The sequence below is a fragment of the Apostichopus japonicus genome, chromosome 23 (assembly GCF_037975245.1).
Source record: "Apostichopus japonicus isolate 1M-3 chromosome 23, ASM3797524v1, whole genome shotgun sequence".
NCBI lineage: Eukaryota > Metazoa > Echinodermata > Holothuroidea > Aspidochirotida > Stichopodidae > Apostichopus > Apostichopus japonicus.
In genome coordinates, this window is record NC_092583.1 from 3,212,357 (window position 1) to 3,237,433 (window position 25,077).

Here is a 25,077-nt window from a genome sequence, read left to right on the forward strand (position 1 = left end):
GTGGGTGAGTGGGGAAGGGGGCTTCTTGATGCGACAGAGCTTCTGATTGCGTAGCTAGCAATGCCAATATTATATATAAGGGTATCACGTTGGTAATTGTAGTACTAGTCTCCTTGACGACCATATAAAACAAATCTTTAAATATGTAAATCCTAGGAAAGTAGTGTAATTACATGTACTACCCACGTATATAGAAACGTGTGGACAGCCTGACCAACAACTCCTTGGCCTGGCACACGTGAGAGACGGTGAGACGGACCTAGGAGATGTGGCAGGAAGCTCTCGTTTATTATATGTCGCTCGTGTGTCTCATATGGTACTTGACGGGTCTCTAGAGGGTATCCGAGCGATACACCATTCAATTATAGGGGGAGTCAGGGAATTTTGGATACCGAATAAATTATTCTCATTTTCGGGTTGTAGCTTTCGCCCAACAGAAAGATTCTTCATACACTCATGAATAAACTATAAAGTTTCAAAAAGGGAGCCAAGTGATATAAATTGTCGCGGTGATCTAGGCCGGGAAGGGGTTGACTGTAAACCCCCGATTTAAATCCCACACAAAAACACACAAAAGCACTACGATAATTATATAGACCTAATTTATAGCATAAGATATAACTCCAAATGCACGATTTCACGTCTATTTCTTTGGGGTGGGGTGGGGTGGGGTGGGGTGTGGGTGGGGGTGGGGGTGACTAAGACCGTCAGCCCATGTATAAGGAGTCGGCTTCAACGACCCCAAGGCCATACCCCTCCTTGTTAAAATCCTGTATCCGCCCGTTTAATCGCTCATGGACATGGAACCCGTGGGGGACGGGGGATATGTCTCCCATTTTGAGCTGTGGGGGGGGGGGCTAACATAAAATATCAACCACTTTTCAGGCCACTAATAAAAAATAGCCATCATGAAAATCACTCCACGTGTAACAAGTACAAGGTAAGTCGGAATGTACAGTACTGGCAATGTCGTCCAATGCCTCACGAATATATACTGTTGATGTGACAGAGGCTCTTGAGGACAGTCTCTGGTATGAATCGAATTCCGGATATCAGGGTATCGTTAACAGTGGCGAATGCGTTGTAGTATGACGTCATTCTGCTTCCCGTGTGACGTCATTTTCGATTGATCCCAATGGTTTCGCTCGCTCGCTCGCTCCCCCCCCCCCCCCCCAACAACACATCGGAATAGCTATCTACGCCGATGCCGTCCCTTGTTCGAGAAGTTGTTATGAACAAACATTAAGCGGCGCATATATAACGTAACAGCCATGGAATTTGTGATGTAGTGAGAAAGGCCTCATGAGTGACTATGGTCAGATAGTACATTAAGTAGTTAAATATAGCCAATAAATACCGCATCTTAATTAGTACAACCAGGTCAGAACTAACAATCAAGGACTACGATCGATACTGCAGGCCGTTAAGATAATTAAAGACTTAACTTGTAGGCGTAACTGACAAAGTTGTGGGTATATATAGATGTCGGTCGCATATATGCAGTATATGTATACATGCGTATATATGCAGTGAAAAATCAACGTATATACTATAGGCGGCAGAATATACTTTACAAGTTTACGTTGCAGCAACTCAATGCCGACGCGGGGATGAGTATCACAAGATCTGTTATATGATACACAGTTTTGCTATAACCGAATTAGATTAATTGATTATAACATTACGATTATTATACCTAAAGAAAAAAAAACCCCTTTCATTTATTCATGACTGGCTATATAGGATGAAGTAAACTCGAAAGTAAAACTATGTTCCTAATGGTTATGTGATTATCTCTCCGATATTGGTATATCCCTTTTATGAACTTTGACTATATTATTACCATCGTTTTATAAGTTCTCATAACTGAACCAGAATGTGTTGGTTTTACTTATATGCAAACACAATAATAACAAAAACAAATACAACCCGTGGACGACAACAGGGCATTTATCTTAAAAATGTGTACCTAACACTTCAAGCATGTTGTGTGGTCGTAAAAAGTCGTTTGGTTCGCTCATGGAGTTTACCTCCATGGTTCGCTGAATAGCTTACCTAGATCTGTCCGTGGTAAACTAAGTAGATCAGTCACTTTCATTGATGAACTCGGATGTTCAAGTATACTGGTCATATATACAAATAAAGGCATTGCTTTTTAACGGTATAAAAAAATATCATTTAAAAAAATATATATACCGGTGCTTTGACCGAGTGGATAAATGCGCTAGTATCTGAAGCAATGAGGCTTAGCGATACGGAGGTTCGAGGTTCGATCCCCGGCCGGGTCTGAGTAAGGGTGGTATAACATCCAAGAGCAATCTATGTTTTTTTTCATCTGACTTTACTTTTTAAATTGAAAAGATTCCAATCTTGAGTTAAAATATTGAATTAGAAGCTACCTGACGTGTAAGTTGTAATCCATATGAGGGATAGTCCGTTGCAGGCTTCTCCCACATTCGTGGTCGATTAAGCGTCGTAGTAAAAAAAATCATAACTGCCTGTTATGATCATTACGCAATATAATTTACCGATAATTATGTTCTCTGAAAGTTCTAAGTGAACTGTTTATAAATATTTGGATACTGATATGAAATTTACATTGAACATGCATCAAATTTTACTGGAACAGTATTGCCTGATGTAATAACAATCACCTTCGATCGAATATTACAATCTCTCATCCTTTGGCGTTCCATATCGGTAAAAACATAATCACTATATGTTGTGCTCGATCACTGTTGGACTGATTGCGTCGGTCTGTTGTACTGCTGACCTCGTCAAATATTTGACCTTTGTTTGTCCTCCATATTGAAAAGCGAGAGAAGTATCGGAAGAGGGAATTGTACCTGCAAGTCTTGGACGATATTTCATGCTTCAGCATATTATGCGGACACTATTCACTGTTTTAGCACGCTAGATGGAAAGTTCATATATTATAACGCAAGTGAATCGGGACGAGGAGCCTTTAAATAATTTCTCAAATACAGAAACAAGTAAGGACAGAAAATAAATTAGGATAACTTAATGTTATTCGTAATTTTTGTGTACATAGGCCCGTTGTAACACTAACTGGTGCATATAATTCGTAATGGTAACCGTAAGTCGTTCAGTGCTAAGTTAGTGATACCGCTGTGTGTGTAACTGTTGTTTAATACTCAACACAGTACATGGGTATAAAGTCAGTGCAGTGCTTGTAAGTGATAGAATTAGTATTTTTAATAACACAGGCAGAACCATGTTGGTCAAGGAATATTGCTCAGTACATATTTAGTGATTGTTAACTAACATTTAAAACTAGGCCTGCACAGTAGGATGTCAGTGAGCATGTTATCGTCAAGTACTGTATGTGTTGGTAAGGAATCATCATGCGTGCTACAACACCAATGGCCTAAAACTGTCCTTTAAACAGAATAACATCGTGGATGTATTCACCTTTGGCAAAATTGATCCCAAACCTTTCTCATGTAATGCAGTCTAGATGTAGCCCAAGGATCATGTCGCTGTTATTCTCTTGATATTTATTCAAAAGAAGGAAGTGTTGAACTTCACCAAGGATGTTCATCAACAACTCCTAGCTCTTTGGTATTCTGAAAGAGCCTACTTGATTGCATATTCAGTCTTATTTTGTTATCTTTTCAAATATGCTAGCCTAAATTGTATGCAGTGATTAATGTAAGAACCTATGTTTAAATTAGCCCTAGGAATAATTGCTAAAAAGCAAACTTGATAAGAGAATGAATAGGAACATGTTCTTTATTCCTATGACAGATATTTTTAAAATAATTCTCACTTGAGAAACCAAAGTCAAGACATTACCACTGTGCTGTGTGTAAAATACACTGTAAAATTCTTATGCCTCCACCACAACTTATAATGCAAAAGGATTGCTTACTGTAGTTTGTTATATGATTAGCATAAGAAAATATGTTCTCGGAGGTAACTTGAAAGATGTACCAGTGTTTAAAATTGCTGTAGATCTTATGAACTATTAATCTGAAGAAACTAACAACCATATCATTGGTAAACTGGGAAGACCTCATTTTTTTAATTAGTTATTGAACTACATTTGGATCAACTAAGATTGAATTTGTGTCAAGAATGTTAAGGACATAAATTTGTTGAGCAAACAATAACGGAATGAGGTGACACTGAAGGAAGTTGTTGTAGACCGTAAACATGAACTTCGAGTGGAAGTGCCAACATTGTTGCAATGATGAGAATTATCATAGGAAGTGAAACAATGAGCTGGGACCCTTCAATAAAAAAGGAAACTTCTATTTAATGTCGTAATAAGTCAAAAATGCCATCCAACAAACATTGTCAAAGCTTAAATAACAGTAGGTGATTATAACTTTATATAACAACAATATATATTGCAGCAGTTACTTGAAAGTGAAATGTTTGGATGTTCCATTGCAAGTATCTCCACGGAATATGCAAGGGCCCTAAACATGCAAGTAATTGTTTCTGTCTAAAGAGCCACCAAGTCCCTTACAGTATGGTTTTCATAATATTAACCTTAAAACTATGCTGAAATTGTGCCTGGAACTTATGACAAATGGTCCAGAGATTCCTGGGAAAAAGAATAAACTGTAGGTTCAATGCCATTCTATAATGCTTAGTATAGTAGCAAAGGTTTCTAGTACCCTCACAAATTTGCATAACTTTCAAATTCAGTGATAATATCACACAGGTGTTTGATAACGTGATGTCATCTCATTTTGCACTTTTTTCTTTCTTCGGACAGGGAATAATTTATTCGGTATTGCATGCTATGCAATATGGGTAAATTTACCATTTAAAGTACTGTAGATCTATACAAACGCAAAGATGTAGAGCAGTTTGTTTTTTGTATTCAGGAGGAACCATAACAGTTTACACGTTAGACAAAGTGCAGATCCTACAGAGCTGCTTCACAAAATTTAAAGACTGAATCATTTCCTTTGGTAATTAATTGGCTTTGTCAACTAACTGGTACATACTGTAAAATAATCTACACTGCATGTTGAGTATGTGTGTGCACAAGGTATAGACCTAATGTTAAGCCATAACTACTGTAGATATATATGTCTTAAGCTCAAAGCACTAATGTTCAATGTATTATGTTTTGGCCAGGGACCAATTTATCTGGTATCCCATTTCAAAATACATTGCAAAATGAGCAAATTGCTATACAAGTGGAAAGATGTTTACATAGCAGTTTTTGTACATAGACAAGGTAGTCTTTTGTAACTAAATGTTCAGAGCCTAGATGCAACTTTGAACTTAGCACTGAATTATTCCCTGATTGGCAGTCGTGTCAGAGACTTGAATCACAACAACTTAAATGATGGCATCTCTAAGTCAAACATCAATTTGAACAGTTTCAGCACAGTTAGGAATCTGTTAGCGGAGGTACTGTACTATGTAGTAAAATTCTTAGTGATTTATGACACTTTTGAGTCTTGCTGTGTCTTTTGGCTTGGGATTGAAAAAGAGCTTTTGCACATATATGACCAAAGTTGATTCATCTCTGTGGATAATTTACATTACGGTACATGAAAATGGAAACGCAACAGCAAAATGATGAAAAAGGATGTGCGTTCTCTTTCTGTGAAACACTGATATTGAAGCGATGATATGGATATACAGAACGGGTGGACAATTGGCTAAGGTGCCGTACTAGTGATCCAAGGTTTTGCTGGTTGGATTCCTGCCTAGTTCATTACATTGTAATGATGATGCTTTATCTCAATTGCCTCTCTCCACCCAGAGGTTCAATGGGGTACCTGTGAGGTAACTGTCATTGGGCGCAGTATTTAACTACAACCGCCTGGAGGGATTGTCTCTGGGACAGGTTATCATTGACCAGGAGTACTGTAATTTAACATATGTAAAGTGCTTTGAGACCAATCGCTTGTGTAGAGCGCTATATCAATCGAATGTTATTACTATAATTATTTCATTTTTTTGAATTTATCGAGATATGATTTCCATGATATGATACTTACCCAGCGAATGAGATTCGACCTAGTTTAGAGGTTGTACTGTATGTACTACAGTACTTGTCATCGCTTCTGTAAGAGAAATAAACTAACATTACGTCGGTTTAGGTTTAGACTGTCGGCTCCAACCAATGCAGAAAATGCAGAAATATTTCCGTTCTGACCCAATCTCTCAAGTTCAGTAGTTTTATCTCCCTGCCTCTTTGTCTCCAAACCAACCAAGTCTCCACAAGATGGGGTTTACTTTACACATCACAGCAGTGGCCTTACTGTACCCTGTCATCAGTATGTGTAATAAAGCTTCATGGATATTGATTGCATGTAGTTTGCATGTTTCAATAAATCATTGTAATTCTAGCTCACCTTCAGACCTGCGGTGTCTGTTTCTTTGTCAAAGTACTGTAAATCAAACATGAGAGTGGATAATCACCTTGTTTTGGGGGACCATAACTGCCATCAATTACCAAGGTGTACAGCTAGTGTACAGCTAGTGTATATACAGCTGGTGAATGGTGTAGTGACATACAGTATATATCTGTTTGTACTGTACTGCATAAAATTAACTTTGTACAGTAGATAAAATTCAAATCCCAATCCTCTCATATCATTGGTGATTTTTGAGAGATGTTTTTGAAATTACAGACACTTGCAAGGTTGTATTTTAACTGTTTGTTTTGGATACATTTTTGCCTTATTTTGTTACATTTTGAAATTTATTGGTTGAGTTTACTTTTATCCATTTTGGTCCCTGAATGATACGTAAATCCCTCAAAACGTAATAATTTATCAAATTAATGAAATTAGTAAGTAATCAATGCAGATCATTAGCTAAGACAAGTCCAATTTCTCAAATAATGAACTTGAAAGTTGAAAATTACGAAAAAAAAGAAATTCGATTTCTGATTTAATGCCGTTTTATGCCGCTTATAAGAGTACCGTCTGGGCAGCAAACTGAAAATTTGGATTATTTAATTCAATTACCTACCCCCTGATATATTGTCGGTTTGGTGGAGAAAAAAAATTGTATGGAGTTTTTCTTAGTCCTGTATGATTAGTTCTAATCTTATTTAAGGTAAAACTCCATTGGTACGTACTGTAAGAGCCTTATGCAAGAAAATTTACCGCCTTTCCGAAGTGATCTTCCCGTAGCAATATATTTTACATAAAAGGAGCAGGTTTTAATTCAATAACCATTTTTCATAACCTCCCAGATTCACTGAAATTAGTCCGTACTCAGTGCTATCAACAGTGTATGAAATTCAAATTTAAGAGAAGTATATACTTCTTTGCACTCTCTGTAAGAGTACGTAAAACTTCATTCTTATATTGCCGACACTGAATTACAACTCGATTTTATTAATTTGATTGAGCTACTGTAGAACTGTATAGAACGTCCCACTAATTTAGGTCCCTAAGATTTTATCGTTCATAATTAGCTGAAGATTGCCACAAGAGTTCTGCCAACGTATTACATCAGTTTAAATCACCCTCGCAGCAAATTTTTTTGAAATCTTCCCGTTCATATTTTGGCTAGTAAATAATACTGAACACCAAATGATTTACAGTATATAGATGGAGAAACAGTACCAACTATAAAATGACTGCGTTCAGTCACAGGTGAACACTTGCAGTTTATGCTGTCATCAAAATATAATCAATTTGGTCAATGTCAGTCAATGAGAGAAGTTTTGCCCGAGATTTTCTTTGACCGACGACATCATTGCTCACCTGTGACAATATGATGGCCTGCACTGCTGTATAAACTACAGTAAGACTGAATCAGGAAGCTGATATGTTTCACCTGTCATAAATGTAAGTGTTATATTGCAGTCTGGCTTGAACTAATGTAGCTTATACCACATACTGTAGACAAGACCTGTGTATGGACTACAGTACGGTCGTGAAACAGTAGACTTGAAATCAAAGTATACAACGGCCGGCCGGCCGGCCGTACGGGCTCTAGACAGACCGTACACGCAGTGGAGCTCAGGGAAAGATACTTGCCCCAGAAGGCCAGGGAAATAATATCTATTTCAGCGGCCAAGAGATTAACTTTATTGACTGTTGGTTTGCTGCTCCGTTATTACAAGTGATGGAAATTTCAAGCTGGAAGTGTAATTTTGTAACATCTATATTTCACAACACATGTTCTTTGTACTGTATGCACTCCAATGTGCATTCATGTAAACAGTTTGCAGGGTCTGTCCAGATGTGAAGTGGTTGTTTTTGTGTGAAGTCATTAATCAGGTTTTTGTTTTGTTTTGTAATTCAACATTCGCCTCTCCATTTCGTCTCATTGCACTAACGTGATGTCTGTCCAATTAATTGCCTTAAATTCACTCGGCTGTGAACGACCGATTCCACGGTGGTTTCCAAAGCTTGTTTACATTAGCATACTGTATTTTAATGATGAATACAGTACAATGACAAACACATGTTGAATCAGAATGGTAGTGGGTGGGTTGTAGTGAGTACCCCCACTGGCCACTTGTACCATATTTTATTACGTTTTACTAACCAGTACCTGTACACAACTCTGTGGATTATGTGTACTCTTGTACTCTGGTCTTGTTAGAATCTAGTATAAAGATACTGAGGGCAATTTAACTGTGCTCACACCCACACCTAAGGGATCTTACTAGTACATTGTCTTGAAATTCTGGCTATTTGCTCGCTAAATCCCAGTATATTTTGCCAACTGCCGGTAGAGAAAAGGTGTGTTAGCTCAGTGGTTTACGCCGGTGCCTCTCAATCATAAGGTCCCCAGTTTGAGTCACCCCAAGATTAATGTATATGGTCCAGTTACAGAGTTGTTGACAATTGACAATTCATAATCATGGACGTTAAATATGAATCTAAGAGACTGACTTCGGTCAGCTTGCGGCCTTGATAAGCCAATGAGGATTCTTCGCGAGTTCCTGCTCGCAGGAGCATCTAAAATACATACATACATACAAAAAAAACCCCACTAACGATGAGCTGCCAATAGATATGAAGAACTTGAACACATGATGAATCGGTCGACAATCATCGTCGGAAGAATCGACATGATTTCTGTATCCTAGCTCATGAGCCCTTTCATTACTGCTTAATTTATTATCAGCTAATATTATTGGGCCGTTTCCAAAAATCCTGTACAGTAAACTGATGCATGTTCTAATTCAGCACTATGCCAGAGAGAACTGGTTTTTGTTATATTTTCTTTTAGCTCTAGAACCGTGGATGTTTTTAAGCACAGGCATATCTGTTTTTGTTGCACCTGAAGATTATTACCTGTGATTGCCGGAGTCGGTGCCAGAGTTTACGTATCATTTTTTAAAACAAAAAGAACATATAATTTGATAGCTTAGACATTTAGTAGATAAGGCAATGCCAGGATTTTTGTACTGTAGGTATTCACCAGAGGAAATGATTTCACTGTGGAAATAATAGTTCTTTGACTTGATACCCTGGCTGTTTCAGAATGACATTATTACTTGGTCATAAAAATTTTAAATTTAGTTATAAATAAATAAACAACAAAGCCCACCATGGTTGATCTATGTACTGTGCATGTATATACATTGTATGTATGTATGTATGTATGTATGTATGCTACACCTGCTATAGACTGGAATCTTTCAGACTCTTGTAAATTGAGTAACCTTTGACCCCTGTCACCCAGCTGTCACATCACCATCTGTGATGAGTATTCAAGATAAAGAGATGTGTTTGAGAAAGTGGAGGGTGGAAGTAATGAGCACAGTTATTCAAAGCTTAAACATGATGTAGATCTGTCAACCAATACCTGAGGTAGACCTCTGGTATAAATTGAGGAGACTCATCTCTTCAAGGGAGCGAGAGGATGTCAAGGACTGAAAAAAAGGCTTTTAGCTGTCACCTAAAGTTCTCCAGGATGGTTAGGACTTATAGTAAGAAATAGCTGCCTAACTGCATGTATTGCAGGGAGTGTAGGCCAGACCCTTATAGTTCATGAGGATAGGTACTGTAGGTCCTAGTAAGAAATACTATAGCAGCCTAACTGCATGTAGTGCAATGAGTGTAGGCCAGACCCTTATAGTTCTTGAGGATAGTTAGGATTAGTAAAAAATAGCAGCATAACTTTATGTAGTGCAATGAGGGTAGGCCAGACCCTTAAGTTCTTGCAGATCCTTATGTCTTAGTAAGATATAGCAGCCTAACTGTATGTAGTGCAGGGAGTGTATGCCAGACCCCTAAGTTATTGTAGTTAGGTCTAGTTACAAATAGCAGTATATAACTGTACAGTAATACAGAGAGTGTAGGCCAGACCCACATAGTGATCATAAAACTTAGTATATATATATATATATATATATATATATACATATATATATATATGTAGGCAGCTTCTTTGTAAATTATGTATTGTACTGTAGATGCCAGTGGCCTAGGCCTATGAAAGCTCCCATGCTTTGCTGATGCTGTCATTGACATGATGAAGATTTCACTACATAGATATCTGTATGGAAGGCCTGGTCTATTACCTAACAGTCTCAATGGAATCATTATAATCAGAGTTGCTTCACAAGGATTTTGCGCAGTCCTGGATGTTGCTGGTCAATGGTACGAAGATTAAGACTTGAGAATTAAAAGCAGGAACCTACAGTATTAATTTGTCTGACACCTAAAAGTTTTCTGATCATTAGTTCTAAGTAGTAAGAAGTAGCATCCGTTAAATTACAGCTCAAAGCAAAGAAAACGTCTACGGCAAAAAACGGGCAGTCATGATAGACTAAGTATGTAGGCCTCTCTGTAAGACTTTGTAACAATGTGCCCCATTGCTAGACTATTGACATCTATTATAAGCTGTTCCTAGCAGGCTCAACAAAATTATTTTAAGTGTGTGTAGTATTTTGCAAATACTTCAAAGGAACTACACTGTTCAAAGGTGAAGTAGCCTGACAAGTAACAACATTTTGTTAAATTTGACACAAAACTAGACGATTTAAAGTAGCTTGCTGTGTTGATTTTGACAGTTAAATTGCGTTATGACGACGTATAGTTTGTGAGCCTGACTACAGTAGAGCATCTCTTCGAGTATTGAAGAAAACGTTGAAATTTCCAACTTGCTACTTATGTGAATTTTGAAAGTTTGTGGTTGGTGAAATGTTGAGAAACAAGTGGAAACCTCACATTCATACCTGATGCCCTGTATTTTATTTTATCAATTGCGATCTCATATTGAGTACTACCCAAAAAGGGTTTGGTAAACTTGGCGAGCAAATTTGTACAGCTCGTATAAATAGAAGTATTTTCTTGTTCAATATTGGAGTACGGCTTACATGAACGGAGTTTGGTGTATGTTATTTACTGTGCTGGAATATTGAACAAAGTTGAACAAACCATTTTGAAAGACAAAACCCAGCTAAAACAGTAAAACACATGCACACGCAAAACCAGGGATGGCGAATGTTTGTGAAAGATCGCCAGTTTGTGATTTAATTTTATACTGCATAGAGGTTTATGTAATAGTTGTAACTTTCCTACGGTTACACCAAGTCCCTTGAATTGAAGCACTGCACAATGTGTTGGAAGACCACCTATACTATTGTTGTGCACGTACCGATTTTACCGTACGGTGGTATCAGAGCTGTATTGTATCACTATGAGGAACTTGCATCAGCTGTGGTCACGGTCGGTTACCTTCTTTGAATAACGTTTAGAAAAGATTCAGTGTTAATACAGAAATAAAAACAGTTATATGAAAAAGCACAAATTCGGCACCACCAACATTGATCCACATGCAAAGTGGTACAGTAGATGTTGGAGATCTACCTAATTTTTCCCTTAAAATGTTTGCCTCTGTTTGTTTGGCCTGTTTTTTTTTAACCCCAAACTTTGCTATTTATTCTCAAAGGCAGACGAAGTGGACTGATCCAGGCTATAAATTTGGCATGAATTATTTTAATAGATAAAAGTTAAGTGTTTGCCATTGAACAGATAGGGTTGGACTGCTATAATGTTGTAAACAATGTTCTGATGGTGGCACAGTATACATGGTACAGTGCTTCCCACCAGTATGTTTGGATTTAGCTGCCCATGGTATGTGTGGACAGTTGCACACAGTACTGGGAGGACAATGTTACCCACAGTGCTGTGAGGACGGTGTTACCCACAGTACTGTGTGGACAGTGTTGCTCGCAGTATAATTGTGCGGGACAGTGCTTTCCACAGTATGTGTGGACTTTGCTTCCCATGGTTTGTGTGGACAGTTGCACACAGTACTGGGAGGACAATGGTACCTTTAGTACTGTGAGGACAATTGTTACCCACAGTGGTGTGAGGACGGTGTTACCCACAGTACTGTGTGGACAGTGTTGCTCGCAGTATACATGTGCGGGACAGTGCTTCTCACAGTATGTGTGGACTTTGCTTTCCATGGTATGTGGGGACAGTTGCACACAGTACTGTGAGGACAATGCTATTGTACCCGTAGTACTGTGTGGACAGTTCCCACATTTTGTGTGGACTATTCCACACTCCGTCTCAACCTAAAAATGTGCATAAATTCTGAGTCGTTTGTCTCACTTACAAATCATGCTGTGTGTGTTTGTAGGTTGAAACAGAATAGACAAGGGGAACTTTTCTTGGTGAAATAAATAGTGGACATGGTAAGGAGAAAATGTTGGAAACAAGAGGTGCTCAAGTTATTGGTGAAATGGCAACTTGACAGTAGAAAGATTCAGTGAATAAAGCTGGTCTGTTAATCGCCAAGTACTTCATAATTCTAATTGACTTTTGATTTTAGAATTTTTCTGTTTTTTTTTTATTTGATTATTTTTCACTGGAAATGTAAACTTGACTGTTCAAACACACAATCATAATAAATAAAAAAGCATAAAATTTTGCCCAAATCACAAAAAGACAAAAGTGAAAGAAAAAACGTCCGAAAGGAAAGTCGCTCCACTTCCATAGTTTAATCTAGCAGCTTTCCTTTTGTGAATGGTTGTCATTGCTGTGTACCCTTTTTTGTTGTGTTATGATTTTGCCAGATCCTTGTGTAAGTTTAAATCCATTGTTATTGTGGTCCTGTTGTGGTTTCAGACTTGTAGTTCCCCCCTCTTGTGTAATGCTTTGTTGAGGGTAAATCAGGGGATTATAGGATCAATATAGGTCAGTGGACAGTGTAATATCCATGAAAGGTTAAATTCAAAGTTTTCCAGATTGTGTCCCTTTGGAAAGCTAAGTTTCATGACCTGTAGAGGTTGAAAGTGTTTAGAAATATTTGAGAAGGATCCCACTTCAGAACACTCTGTACCAATAGCTTTAATAAGCAACAAGATGCCAGCAGATGAAAATTTTGCTGGAGTTGAAGTTGCCACTTGTGAGCCTTCAGAATGGGTGATTTGGAAAGAAGAGATAGGGGGCATTGACCCTGAAGTGGGTCAATGGGAAAGGGGGTGGGGAAGTGGGAGAGGGATGCAGTGCTGAAATGTTGTCAAGCCTTGTGAGCTAGCTAGAGTGGAGTGCATGAGTAAAGGGGAGACAAGTATGTATCATTGTGACCAAATTTACCCAAACTAGTATTAGTTTTTGGTTGTTTCTGGGACCTGACATGTGACATACTTCATCTGCATACTCTTATAGGATATTTCCTTATACAGTACAGTACATACAGATCCATATATATCTATATAGAGATATATAGATATATATTTTTTTCACAGTATAATTCAGAAAGTCTTTGAACTCTTTTCTTAACAAGTACAATTAGTCCATACAGTATTGTAGTCACGTTGTTCCTGTATGATTTATATCAATTGTGTTTACATTGGCATTGTTATGGTTTTAATATCAGGTGTTGCTTTTGTGTAGCCAGGGCTGTGTTGTATATGTATACTATTATTGTGTCCTTTGTTTATGTTTAATATGGAGTTAACTTGTGCGTTGGTGTTTGTTTTTAAATGTGCAATGGTGTGTTGCCTTATACTGTAATGAATGCTCTGTTGTGCGACATATCACAAATTAAGATCTGCATTAAGACTCCCATCGTCATATGAGCTTGGTTTTTGTAAACGAAGAAGTCTTACGCACATTTTTATTCTTCATATTTTGGTTTGCATTTAAGATAGATATGTGTTACAGAATACTGGGCCTATATTATAACTAGTTTCAATATTTATCTCCCCCCTTTCCCCTAGGCCTCTTCCCTCACGGACTGTTCTCCAAATACCTACCTGTTTCTGACCACTTAAAATTTCCAAATTTTGATCTACAGATAAAATCATACAGCTTAATTTATCTCCACGAAAGAAGATTTTTGACATTGCTTTCTCCGTATTATTTGCATTATCATACAACACAACTACATGCCCCTCTCTTACCTTTAAACTATCATTGTATTCAAAAATTTCTGAATTAATTATCAGTTTGTACTACTGTACAATACCTGATTATGGTAAAGGCAGTCATTATTATGATTAATATATCATCCTGATGTTAAGCAACCCATTGTATGTCGCTGACTCGGCACTACTTAGTCACATTTCTCCGTATTCAAAATAGGACGTACTACCGTACGTAGTAGTAGATCTACGATTATGTACACGAATTGCCAGATCTCAATTTTTTAAGAGCTCACCTTAATAAACAGCCAGTAAGAGGGGAGAGCAAGGAGAAAGAAGAAGAGGATGAAAAAAAAATTCAATCAATGAACTCTCTCGTAGGCCATGAGCACCTTCAATTTACTGCATAGTAAAGTTTCCTCAATTAGGTTTGATTTTCTCACGTGGCCATCTGAACTGCTGACATTGTCAAAACAATTTGACGGAAAAAGTTCGTTTACTGAATAATACTTGAGATGAGGGATGTTGGGGAGGGGGGGGGAGGGGAATTGTTTCCGGGATATTAAGATGTGGTTTAGTCATTTACGTAGGTGGAGATATCATGCAAGCCTGGCCAAAAAAAAAAAAAAAAAAAAAATCTGTAAATAATGGTGATTTTGAAAGTGTTTCAGGGAATTTCATCGTGATTTTAATGTCAACACTGTAAGGAATGACTTTTGCTCTTCCAAATTAAGTCTTTTCCTGGTCAGAAGAGTTTAATAGTCTGAGGTCAGCAAACAAATTTGATTAGATGAATAGATGACGGTCTTGTGAATGTTATTAATACAACCTTCCTGTCTGAACTGGCAAACTGATTTGAAAGTACCTAGAGCTCTGCTTGCGGGTCGTCGACAATTTTACTACTCAAAGCACCAATTTAAAAACCAAACACAGGACTACAGCTGGTAGAGCTATCAGAAAATCTTTTGTAAATATTTTTTTCAAAACTGGTGATCTGTAGCTTTTCGTTTTGACACTAGTTTTGCCCTTAGAAAGCTGCTTTAAGAAAAATTGTTTATAGCTTGAATCTTCGATAAGAATTAGTCTGGAATTTCGACACACAGTATTGTTATATACTAATTTCTTTGCTTGCATTGTATAAATAGGCATAGATTTATGTATGTATGTATAGAGAGGATTTTGTTGAAACCTTCATTGGAATAAAATCCAATTTCTTTGGCAATTTTGTAGCTCTCCGAAACATACCAATACCGTTCATTTCAGGACTTGACCCTAAGCTGCCAAATTCCTCATTGCTTAAATACAATACAGAGAATGTCAGTAGCCCCCCAAAAACAGACAGCTTTTTCATGAACAGTAGCTGTGATGTTTTTACCGTAGGAAGTTATCAAACCACCCGGTCTTCCTATTTGGGACGTAGAGGATTATGAAACGGTTTGTGTACCTTGTCATCGGTCACCGACGACAAGGAGGCGTCTGCAATATAACGAGTTTGTTTACAAGTTGGATCTAGTTGCAAAACCCACCTAAACTCAGGTTCTTTTGATGAGTATTGGAATTGTTTTATTACTTTAAGAGGTGTACTGTAGTAGACATGAAAAGTATCAGAAGAAGTCCAAGGGTTGTGCGGCGTCCCGCAGGAGTGTAAAGGTTCTGTTGTTTTGATAAAATGACAAATTTTTATAGTACGACGTAACTTTCAGGGTACATTATCATCGGTATGTCCTTACTGTACATTCAGTACTTGAAGTACATGAATGTCAGTGGTTGTACACATGAATGTACAGCATGCATTCTCACATAGTATTGCAGTGACTCGCACAGTTTATCAGTTTTTTGTCTTATCACATTATTCGTTCCACCGAGGGGTTGATTTAATTAAGTATACCGTCCGTGAATCCACTCTTCGCATTGCGACACATACTGTACCGATGAACACATAGCCAGCCAACCATCCACAATATACAGTACAGTATGTGTAGATATACCTAATGTGCATGCATCAAGTCCATTAAAAGATGTACCATTCAGTGCCATGGACTTTGGGATGCCTGGTACCAGATAACTTGTACATCAGGGCCATGGCCATTGGAGGGGCTGGGGGTGGGGGGGGGGAGAAGCATGTACTCCCCAACATAATGTAGGCTTTCTTCCAAATGGCTTCCTTTTATTTACACTTGTCAGCTAAAATATTGATGCTTTTAGTATACAAACGTAGTTAAAATGATAGAAATGATTCATCAAAGGGGATAGCGACATCCCTCCCCTTGTACCCTTTCCCTTCTAAGGACTGACTTCAGCCAACCATTTGTACCCTTCCAAACCCCTCTGGCTACAGGCCTGTAGTACATGTATACAAGTTATCATTTAGATGGTTATTGGAAGGCCTTCAAGCCTCTAGTTTAGTAGGTGTTTCATCCCAACTTGAGCTCCAGGTTGGGGGGGGGGTGCAATGTGGGTGGAGTGAGGGTATGAACAATTTCACATAGTGAAGTTCCCTTTGATGTCATGGTGTATATATATACACAGAAGTTAAACTGTAGAATCCATATGGCACAATCGTTGAAAGTTAAGGTGTTTACTTTATCAATTAAAGCTACTGTATGCCCTTGGAGTGTGTGAATACAGGCTAAAAATAGACTGCTTGTTCACAATACAGTTGTTCTATCACCTTAAAAGTCTACTATATATGTGAAAATGAGGCATTCACAGGGTAGAATTATTAAGGCCGTCCGTCCGATCCTCTGAGTGGACCAAATTTCTATTCGGATTACTGAAATCTGCATTTGAGGATGTCCCGGCGGATGACTACGTAGTTGTTTACACCAAGTTTTTATCAGTCAAATTTTGGTATTGCTCCCCTCTCCCACACCCCAAACTTATCTACTCAAAAATAGTAACCTTTGGCACTTTCAGTTCCTTCCTTATCTACATTGGGATGACTTTGTAGTTGTTTACATCAAGTTTTTATTGGTCAAATTTTGGAATCGTTACCCCCCCGACCCCCCGACTCCCCAACTGCCCAAACTGATCTACTTATAAATAGTCATCATTGGTGGGGCACTTCCAGTTTCCTCCTTATCTACAATTCCGAGATAAAATCGACTAACTCTTCATGTTAAGTCGGTTTAGTATGCAACATCGTGTATGTCTTCTCCACCTTGTGTCAAGCATTGAATGGTTATGTATCCTTGTGATTTTTTTGCCATTTATTTAAGACATGAAGTTTTCCTCTCTAGACGTCCCGTTCCCACTAGTAGTTACCGTACTACAGCTAGACTGATGTTGTAAGAATTCTTCACCAGCTGGTAGTTTGGCTCAGGATGATCTGATCCGAGTTCCTCCATAAATATTAGATTTATTCATAAATATGATCAATAAATGTTATCCATAAATATTAGATCCAATTTTGTTCGACATTTAAAACCTTCCACGTTTGTTGTTCTATTTCACAGCTTCACAAACAAACGCAAACCACGCGAAGAAGAAGCGAAAGAAGCAGAGTAAAGGGCTTCTCAAGTCCTTCCTTTGCTGTCTCGGCGCCCCCAATCGGCATGAGAGCCTACCCACCAATGAAAGTAATGACTTTCAGCCACCGGTAAGTTTGTGGAGCCTGGGTGGTGTCGATAAGTTTGTGGAGCCTGGGTGGTGTCGATAAGTTTGTGGAGCCTGGGTGGTGTCGAATCTAGTACTTTAAATCTGACGGAAGTTTTTTTTTTTTTTTTTTTTTTTTTTTTTTTTTTTTTAAACCGAGTGTGGCTCTAGCAATACAGTATATAAACAGTTCTGAGTGTCTGTTGAGTTAACACATGTTTTGTCATTTGATTCTGTCATCTAAAACAAGAGCACCTCTTGTAAACGTTCTAATAACACGTCACAGATTTTGTCACAGCTGCACAGTTGCATGGTCCCTTGTATCAGCAGCATGCAACTGACACCTTTTTTTCTTCAATTAAGAGGGCATAAACATTTCTTGTGAATTTTGATAAAAGTAGCTATATATATAAGGAAATTAAAGAAATTGTTGAAAGGTCATCAAGATTAGGCCATCTAAATGTTAGCAGGCTAAAATTGTTTTACAGTTTTCAAAAGTACTTTTCGAAAGCCTCCAAATTATTTGTAGACATTGAGGGGGGTGGGTGGGGGGGCGGTGTTTAGTTGAACAACCGATAATATTTACTTCACTTCTTCACTTACCTGTCTTCTCACATTGTAAGCACTATCATACTACCATGTCTAGAGTGAACCAGTAATCATTTCAGCAGTGTACACCCTTAGCAACTGGTCACTTATGGTTTTATGTGACCACTGCCCAAAGTATCTGTTGTAGATGTGTTCCTGATGTAGTCAGTTCTATGTTGACTTCAATCTTTAACAATGGAAGAACATGCTTTCATGGTAGTGGCAGAGGAATAAATGCAATGCAATTTGCTTGTAAGTGACCATTACTGAACTGTTCTAGCATATTGCAGTGTAAATAGCAAGAGATCGCTCGAATAGTAGTTACCACAGTTTGCATGGGTATAGTTATAGCATGATGTCATACATATAGTCAATGCATGACTGCTTGCAGGTTGAAAAAATCATGTCAAACTTCCTGTCATAAAAAGGAGTGACTTTCTAGGTCAGACTAACATATTTAAATAAGAAAAGAAAAGGCTTAAAAAAAAGAAGAGAGTTCCAAAAAGAAAACAAGTATATACAGTAGTTTTTTTTTGTGCACCACTTGAAAAACTGACATTGGTTGTGTTATGTGATATGCATACAGTATTTTGCATTCTACAATCATTGCGTCATTATACTACGTATGTACAGTTTTTCAGTTCAACGCCTTTGAATCATGTACAACAATAATATAGCCACTACTGTAGGATAGCCCTAGCTCAAGTCATAATCTGATTTTCATGTATGTTACCTGTTTGTTTTTTAATGCTCTGATCTTAGGGATTAGAGGCCCTGCCTGTCTCACATAGGTTTGTTTGTTTCTTCTTGCAGGTAGCATTAAATTTTTAACAATCACAAACAATTTGAGTACTTAGTTTGTAGCTAGTGGCAACTTGCAAAGCACTCTATCGTACCCCACGTTTTGGATCAGCTTGAAGCGTGGTCCACAAACAGCGCTTACTTTGAATTTATCAGATCTCTCACGGCCCATTGGCTCGTGCTAAATCGATCTAGCTCGGTCTGAAGACTTAGATGCTTGTGGGTCGCTTGGATTCTGGTAGCCTAGATTGTAGCATAAATATCACAAGAATAACTTTTTTGAGTTTTTTTTAAATTTCCTCTTTGCAACCAATCATGTTTTGAATCTTCTCTGTAGTATTGCACAAAGCTAATTTAGCAATGTCTCAGATAAATTAATATTTGTAATTTCTTTCATTTTCTTGTGTCTCTTTGCCTCTCTCTCTTTCTCTTCCTCTTTTGTTGTTGTTGTTGAAATTGCTATTGTTTTTTTTTTTGTGCCTCTCTGCCTTTCCACAGCCTCAACCCGCCACAGGGCCTAGTTTTAATCCACACTCGGTATGTACCATCCCATAATAGGGTATTAACCATTCATGGCACAACCCACGGCCACCATTGCTCACCTCGCTGACTTTTTTTTTCCTTCCAATTTACCTTGCTTAAACATCTAATTTTCTCTCGCTTTCAGGTTAAGTATCCCTTGTTATTGGAAACGACAAAAATGGGGAAGTTTAGCTTTTATTAGTAATTTGGTTTTGGGTGGTACCATGCTTTAAAAACATGTATAGCTTGCAGTGTAAAAGTTTTGAAGCTCTGAAGTTTGAAGCAGAACTAAGTTAAACTATGTCAAAGGTTAAGAATCTGTCAAAGATAAAGGCGGAGCTAACGGCTGCGCCTCTCTCTTACCTATCTCCTCTCTACAATTGCACTTTCTCATCTTAGTGGTCTACAAACCACTGGTTAACATTTTAGCATTGTACCCCCATTGACCTACCCCAGGGTCAACACCTATTCCTCCTTCCTTCCCAATCTACCGTTTGTGAGGTCCGCAGCAATTCTAATTTCAAGTAGCTTCTCTGAATTGATGACAGTAAATACTTATAAACTCAAGTATTGGGTTTTCTGCTCCACATATCAAATGAACACCTCAATGGACATCTCAAATGGACATCTCAAACGGACATCTCAAACGAACATTGCAATTTAATTGACCAATCTAAAGACACTGGTTCTATATTTCTGCACCAAATCACAGGTTGATTTATAGTAGTTAGAAATGACTGTTTCTCCTTGATTTTTCACATTATGTCCCCCAGACATATTTTCATGTTAGTATTCAATCGTACTAATACCAACAGAGTATTGGAAAAGTTTTACACTTAAGCAATTTTTCTAATCACTAGTTAAGTGACACTTGATTTGATTTTACCAAACTCAATTCAAAAGATAGGTAACTTTACATTATAAACTGGGTACAGTATATCTAACATCACTGTACGATACGAAGACTCACTGCCAACAGAGTATTGGAACACATTTGAAAAACTTGCAAATTTTCTAATCACTTAAAAAGTGACACTTGATTCGATTAACCATACTCAATTCAAAAGATAGATAACTTTACATTATAAACTGGGTATATCTAACATCACTGTACAATATGAAGACTCACTTCCAACAGAGTATTGGAACACTTTTTAAAAACTTGCAAATTTTCTAATCACTAGTAAGTGACACTTGATTCGATTAAGCAATTAACTCAGTTCAATAGATCTATACTTTACATGATTGAACATCACTTTACGATACAAGGACTCACTTCACGTCTCTACCGGTAAGCATCGAGCAGAAAATGAAAAATTTTGGTGTCTTCTCCAGTCCACTATAAACAAAACACCTCCTTTCACCATTCACATGCCGTGAATGTACAAACACAACTTTAAACTGAATGAAACTAATGAACTGTAGAATCCGACGGCACCATTGTTGAAGAACGTTTACAGGCGTTTACATTACCACTTAAGGTTTTTGCCCTTGGAGCTTGTGAATACATATTAAAAATAGACTGCTCAGTTCACAAAGTTTTATAGCTTTTATCACATTTGAAAATCCCAGAGGGATTTTTTCTTAAGAACGGTCTCAACCCTGCCAGGGTATGTGACACAGGTAGAGAGAGTTAGTTTTGTTCACATTGACTGCCTTCTCTAGATAAAGGCTACTGTATCAATCATACATAAAACATGAATATATCATACATTTTGAGAGATGAGGTAAACAACTGCAATAAAGATTACTGGCGAAACATCCTAATGCTACCCTCGCAATAGGCCTCGATTCATTGTCCATTCTGAGGAGATGTAGAAGTTATATGCAGGACTAAACAGTTGCATTTTGTATTGGGTTTGTAACCTTGATTTGTACATTCTCACCAACCATGTGGTGTGGGGGAACTCTTCCATCTGTCTAAGGCCTCATTTACATTAGATCACGAGCACTGTGTTGAACCCAGCACTCGGTGGTAGCTTTGTCAGGTTAATGCGGATCAATTACCCACAATTGAACCTACAGTATACCTACTGTATCAGTCTTACCTACAATTAAACCTACACCTGTCAGACTTACCTACAATTAAACCTACACCTGTCAGACTTACAGTACCTACAATTAAACCTACACCTGTCAGTCTTACCTACAATTAAACCTACACCTGTCAGACTTACCTACAATTAAACCTACACCTGTCAGTCTTACCTACAATTAAACCTACACCTGTCAGACATACAGTACCTACAATTAAACCCACACCTGTCAGTCGTACCTACAATTAAACCTACACCTGTCAGACTTACAGTACCTACAATTAAACCTACACCTGTCAGTCTTACCTACAATTTGCCTGTAAAACAAAAAGGTACTGTAGTTTGGTATCAGGAAATGTGCCTACATGTATCATTCATCTTCCTGGTTTTAATCCTGTGCCTGAACCCTGTCAGTTGAAATATATTATCTATTCTATCAGTGAAGGCAACTTGGCCTTGAAGCAATATATAATCTTTGTCCCCGTACAGTAGCTTTTGAATGAAATTTAATGGGAAGGACAAACTTACACATTAAACTTGGGAGGTTTCCAAAGAAAACGGAATGTTAATTACATTATTTTGTATCAAATGTCACATCAGCAAATCACTCCCTGGTTTGTACGTGCTTGTAAGCACGTACAGTAGATCTTAGAGGGAGTTTCCAAATAATTATGTACGAATATAACAGCTGATTCACAACGATTATGCAAATCATTTTAACGCTTCATGTAACTTTTGAAACAATCAGTCCCTTTAATTGTGATCAATGTATCATGTTATCCAGGAAACAATGCCAGTGATGACACGTGCTCTACTAAAAGTCAATCTACATATGCCAAGTGCCAAACAAGCATAGTTTAACATCTTAGCCCCGTTGTGAAGGAAATAAAAACTTAATTAGCATGTGAGGTCATGAGCGATGTCACAGGCATTGAGTCTTGCACCAACTTTTATATTTCCTCTTGAATTTGTTAACGTTTCTGGTGAATATGATTCTGGTTGGGTGTTTTTTAAGAAGTGGTCCCCCACCCCCCAGCTTTTTGCAATTGAATAGAGTTTCTTTTCAATACAGTAGAAGTTGTTGACGTGGTGATCAAGTTCACTGGGAGAAAATAATGCACTCTCTGTTACGAAAATTTGGAAAATCTGCCTCTGGATGTTGCTAAGCATATTTTATCTTTTCGTTGAACTTGCGTAGTAAATATTACATCATTAACCGTTTTAAAACTACCCATCTTAAAAATATCAGAAACGGGGATAAAGTTGTCCCCTTTTTTGGTTGCTTGTTTAATGCATGCACCCGTCCATAGATAGCATTGCCATATATCTCATGATATAGTATAGTACAGGACTGTATATTGAGGCTCAGTGATATGATACAACAGTGTGTGATTGGGGTTCTCACAGCTCCTTTAGCATATCTGTCAGACATTTAGCGGTAGCACAGCCAATCCTTCCACCTTCTGCGTGAGACTGCCGAGCTCTACAAATTGGTCCACATATATATATATATATATTCAGGCCGGTCTAACAGAGTGTAATTGAACGCTCTCGATTGAATCGCCTGCAGAGCCTTCGTTGTCGTGGTCGATACCGTGCGTCTGTGGCGGGGTGACGTTGATTAGAAAACATTGCACCATGGGAGCAATGTGATACTCGGTACTTTTTCGATGCTTCTCTGATTTCCAAAATGATTCGGGGTAAACACTGGGAGGCTGCTTGAAGGGGGTGGAATCTCGTGGATCTTGAAGTCGATATATTTTTAGTGTCTCCTGATTGATTGAGTTATGAAATAGAGATAACAACCTACTGTGAAATGGGAGACCATCTGATATGTGGGCTGTGGTCATGGCAGCGGGGAAATTGACATGTGACCTAAACGAGGACAGTGTCAAGGGTCAGCTTTTAAAGGATAACTGCCTGTTGGTCTTGAACTGCAAAAGTCAGTCTTTTCATTAATACTTTAGTCTTTTCCTAATCTTTGGAACTCACTTCCACTGCACATCAAGTCGGCACCCAACATTAACATTTTCAAAAACAGGCTCAAAACTGATCTATTTTTGACTGCCTTCCCTGAGCACTAGTGCCACTGAGCATTGGTTTCCCTCTGGATATTGGCGCTGTATAAATTTGGATTTATTATTATTATTATTAATGCGAAAAAAAAAATTAACAAAGGGTTTGATAAAATACTAATTATCAGAAGGCAAATAAATAATAGCATGGTTTCCATCTACGACTGTAGTGTATTGAACAGCCCCTAAATTGGATTAAGATTCATGGTTTTTCTTTTTAGCTTAATTTTAACGAGGTACATTTCTTGTTGAATTTGAGCAACGTTCTTGACCAGTAAAGAAAGCATAAACTTTAGTAGGTTACCAGTGTCAAAGATGTGGAAACGTCCTTGAAAATTTAGCAATGTTTGGTAAGAAAAATTGCCAAAACTTGCTGTTGTGTCAAAGAGTAGTCATAAACAAGGAAAGCCAAGAGAAATGTAATGATGTAACTAACACACTGGGGACAGAAGAATGCTAAACAAATATAGGCCTTTAATTATTAGAACTGCTGCAATAATTTATGACCATAATTCATTCCTGTTTACCAAACATTTGCCTGTTGACCAAACTTGGCCTGTTTAAAGGATTGGTTCAGGTGTTTGACATGTCTATTTTGTATGAAAGAGCACAAAAAGACAAAAAAGAACAGTGAAGAAACTACCATGATAGCATGCTCTGTTAAGGAGATATGACACTTTGAAGATATCAAAATTTCTTTGAAAACGACTGGTGTAGAAAGACTTACTGTGAGAGGTGTGACGTCACATCCTCACTTCCTTAACATTTGTGAATATATTTCTTTAAAAATTATGTACATTTTTTAACACATTTGAAAATAATATAATCAAAAAGTCTTCAGATGTTTAATCTCAAATACTTCCTTTGACAAATATGAGATCTCCTGACATATCATTTGGTTGAAAGTCATGAAATCTCACAAAATATTTAAAAAAACAAAGACTTTTCAGGAATGTGAGGATGTGACATCACAGCTAGTCAGATTTCAGCAGTTTCTACACAATCTGATATAACTTTACACTTGAATATCTCTTTAATCGAAAAAGATATTTGCACAGTTTTTCAACATTGTGTTTCTTTTATTGTCCTCTTTCATATATAACATAAACATGTATGACAACTGAACCAATCCTTTAAGTTGGCGTTTAACACTGAGCTGTTACACAGCACA

The 25,077-nt window shown here is 37.7% G+C and overlaps 1 protein-coding gene across 3 annotated transcripts in view; it reads left to right on the forward strand.

Annotated features, from left to right (window-relative positions):
* Window positions 1-2,792: 2,792 nt before the first annotated feature.
* The window catches only part of LOC139964447 (carboxy-terminal domain RNA polymerase II polypeptide A small phosphatase 1-like), a 43,949-nt gene continuing 21,664 nt past the window's right edge, over window positions 2,793-25,077 (forward strand). The window contains exons 1-3 of one of the 3 annotated variants that reach the window (XM_071966007.1): window positions 2,795-2,993; window positions 17,746-17,888; window positions 19,772-19,810. In XM_071966007.1, the coding sequence (XP_071822108.1) occupies window positions 2,918-2,993; window positions 17,746-17,888; window positions 19,772-19,810 (258 nt within the window). In that variant the 5' untranslated portion in view covers window positions 2,795-2,917. Of the gene's footprint in view, window positions 2,994-9,713; window positions 9,896-17,745; window positions 17,889-19,771; window positions 19,811-25,077 lie in introns of those variants that run through there. The other 2 variants (XM_071966008.1, XM_071966009.1) reach the window with 2 other exon arrangements.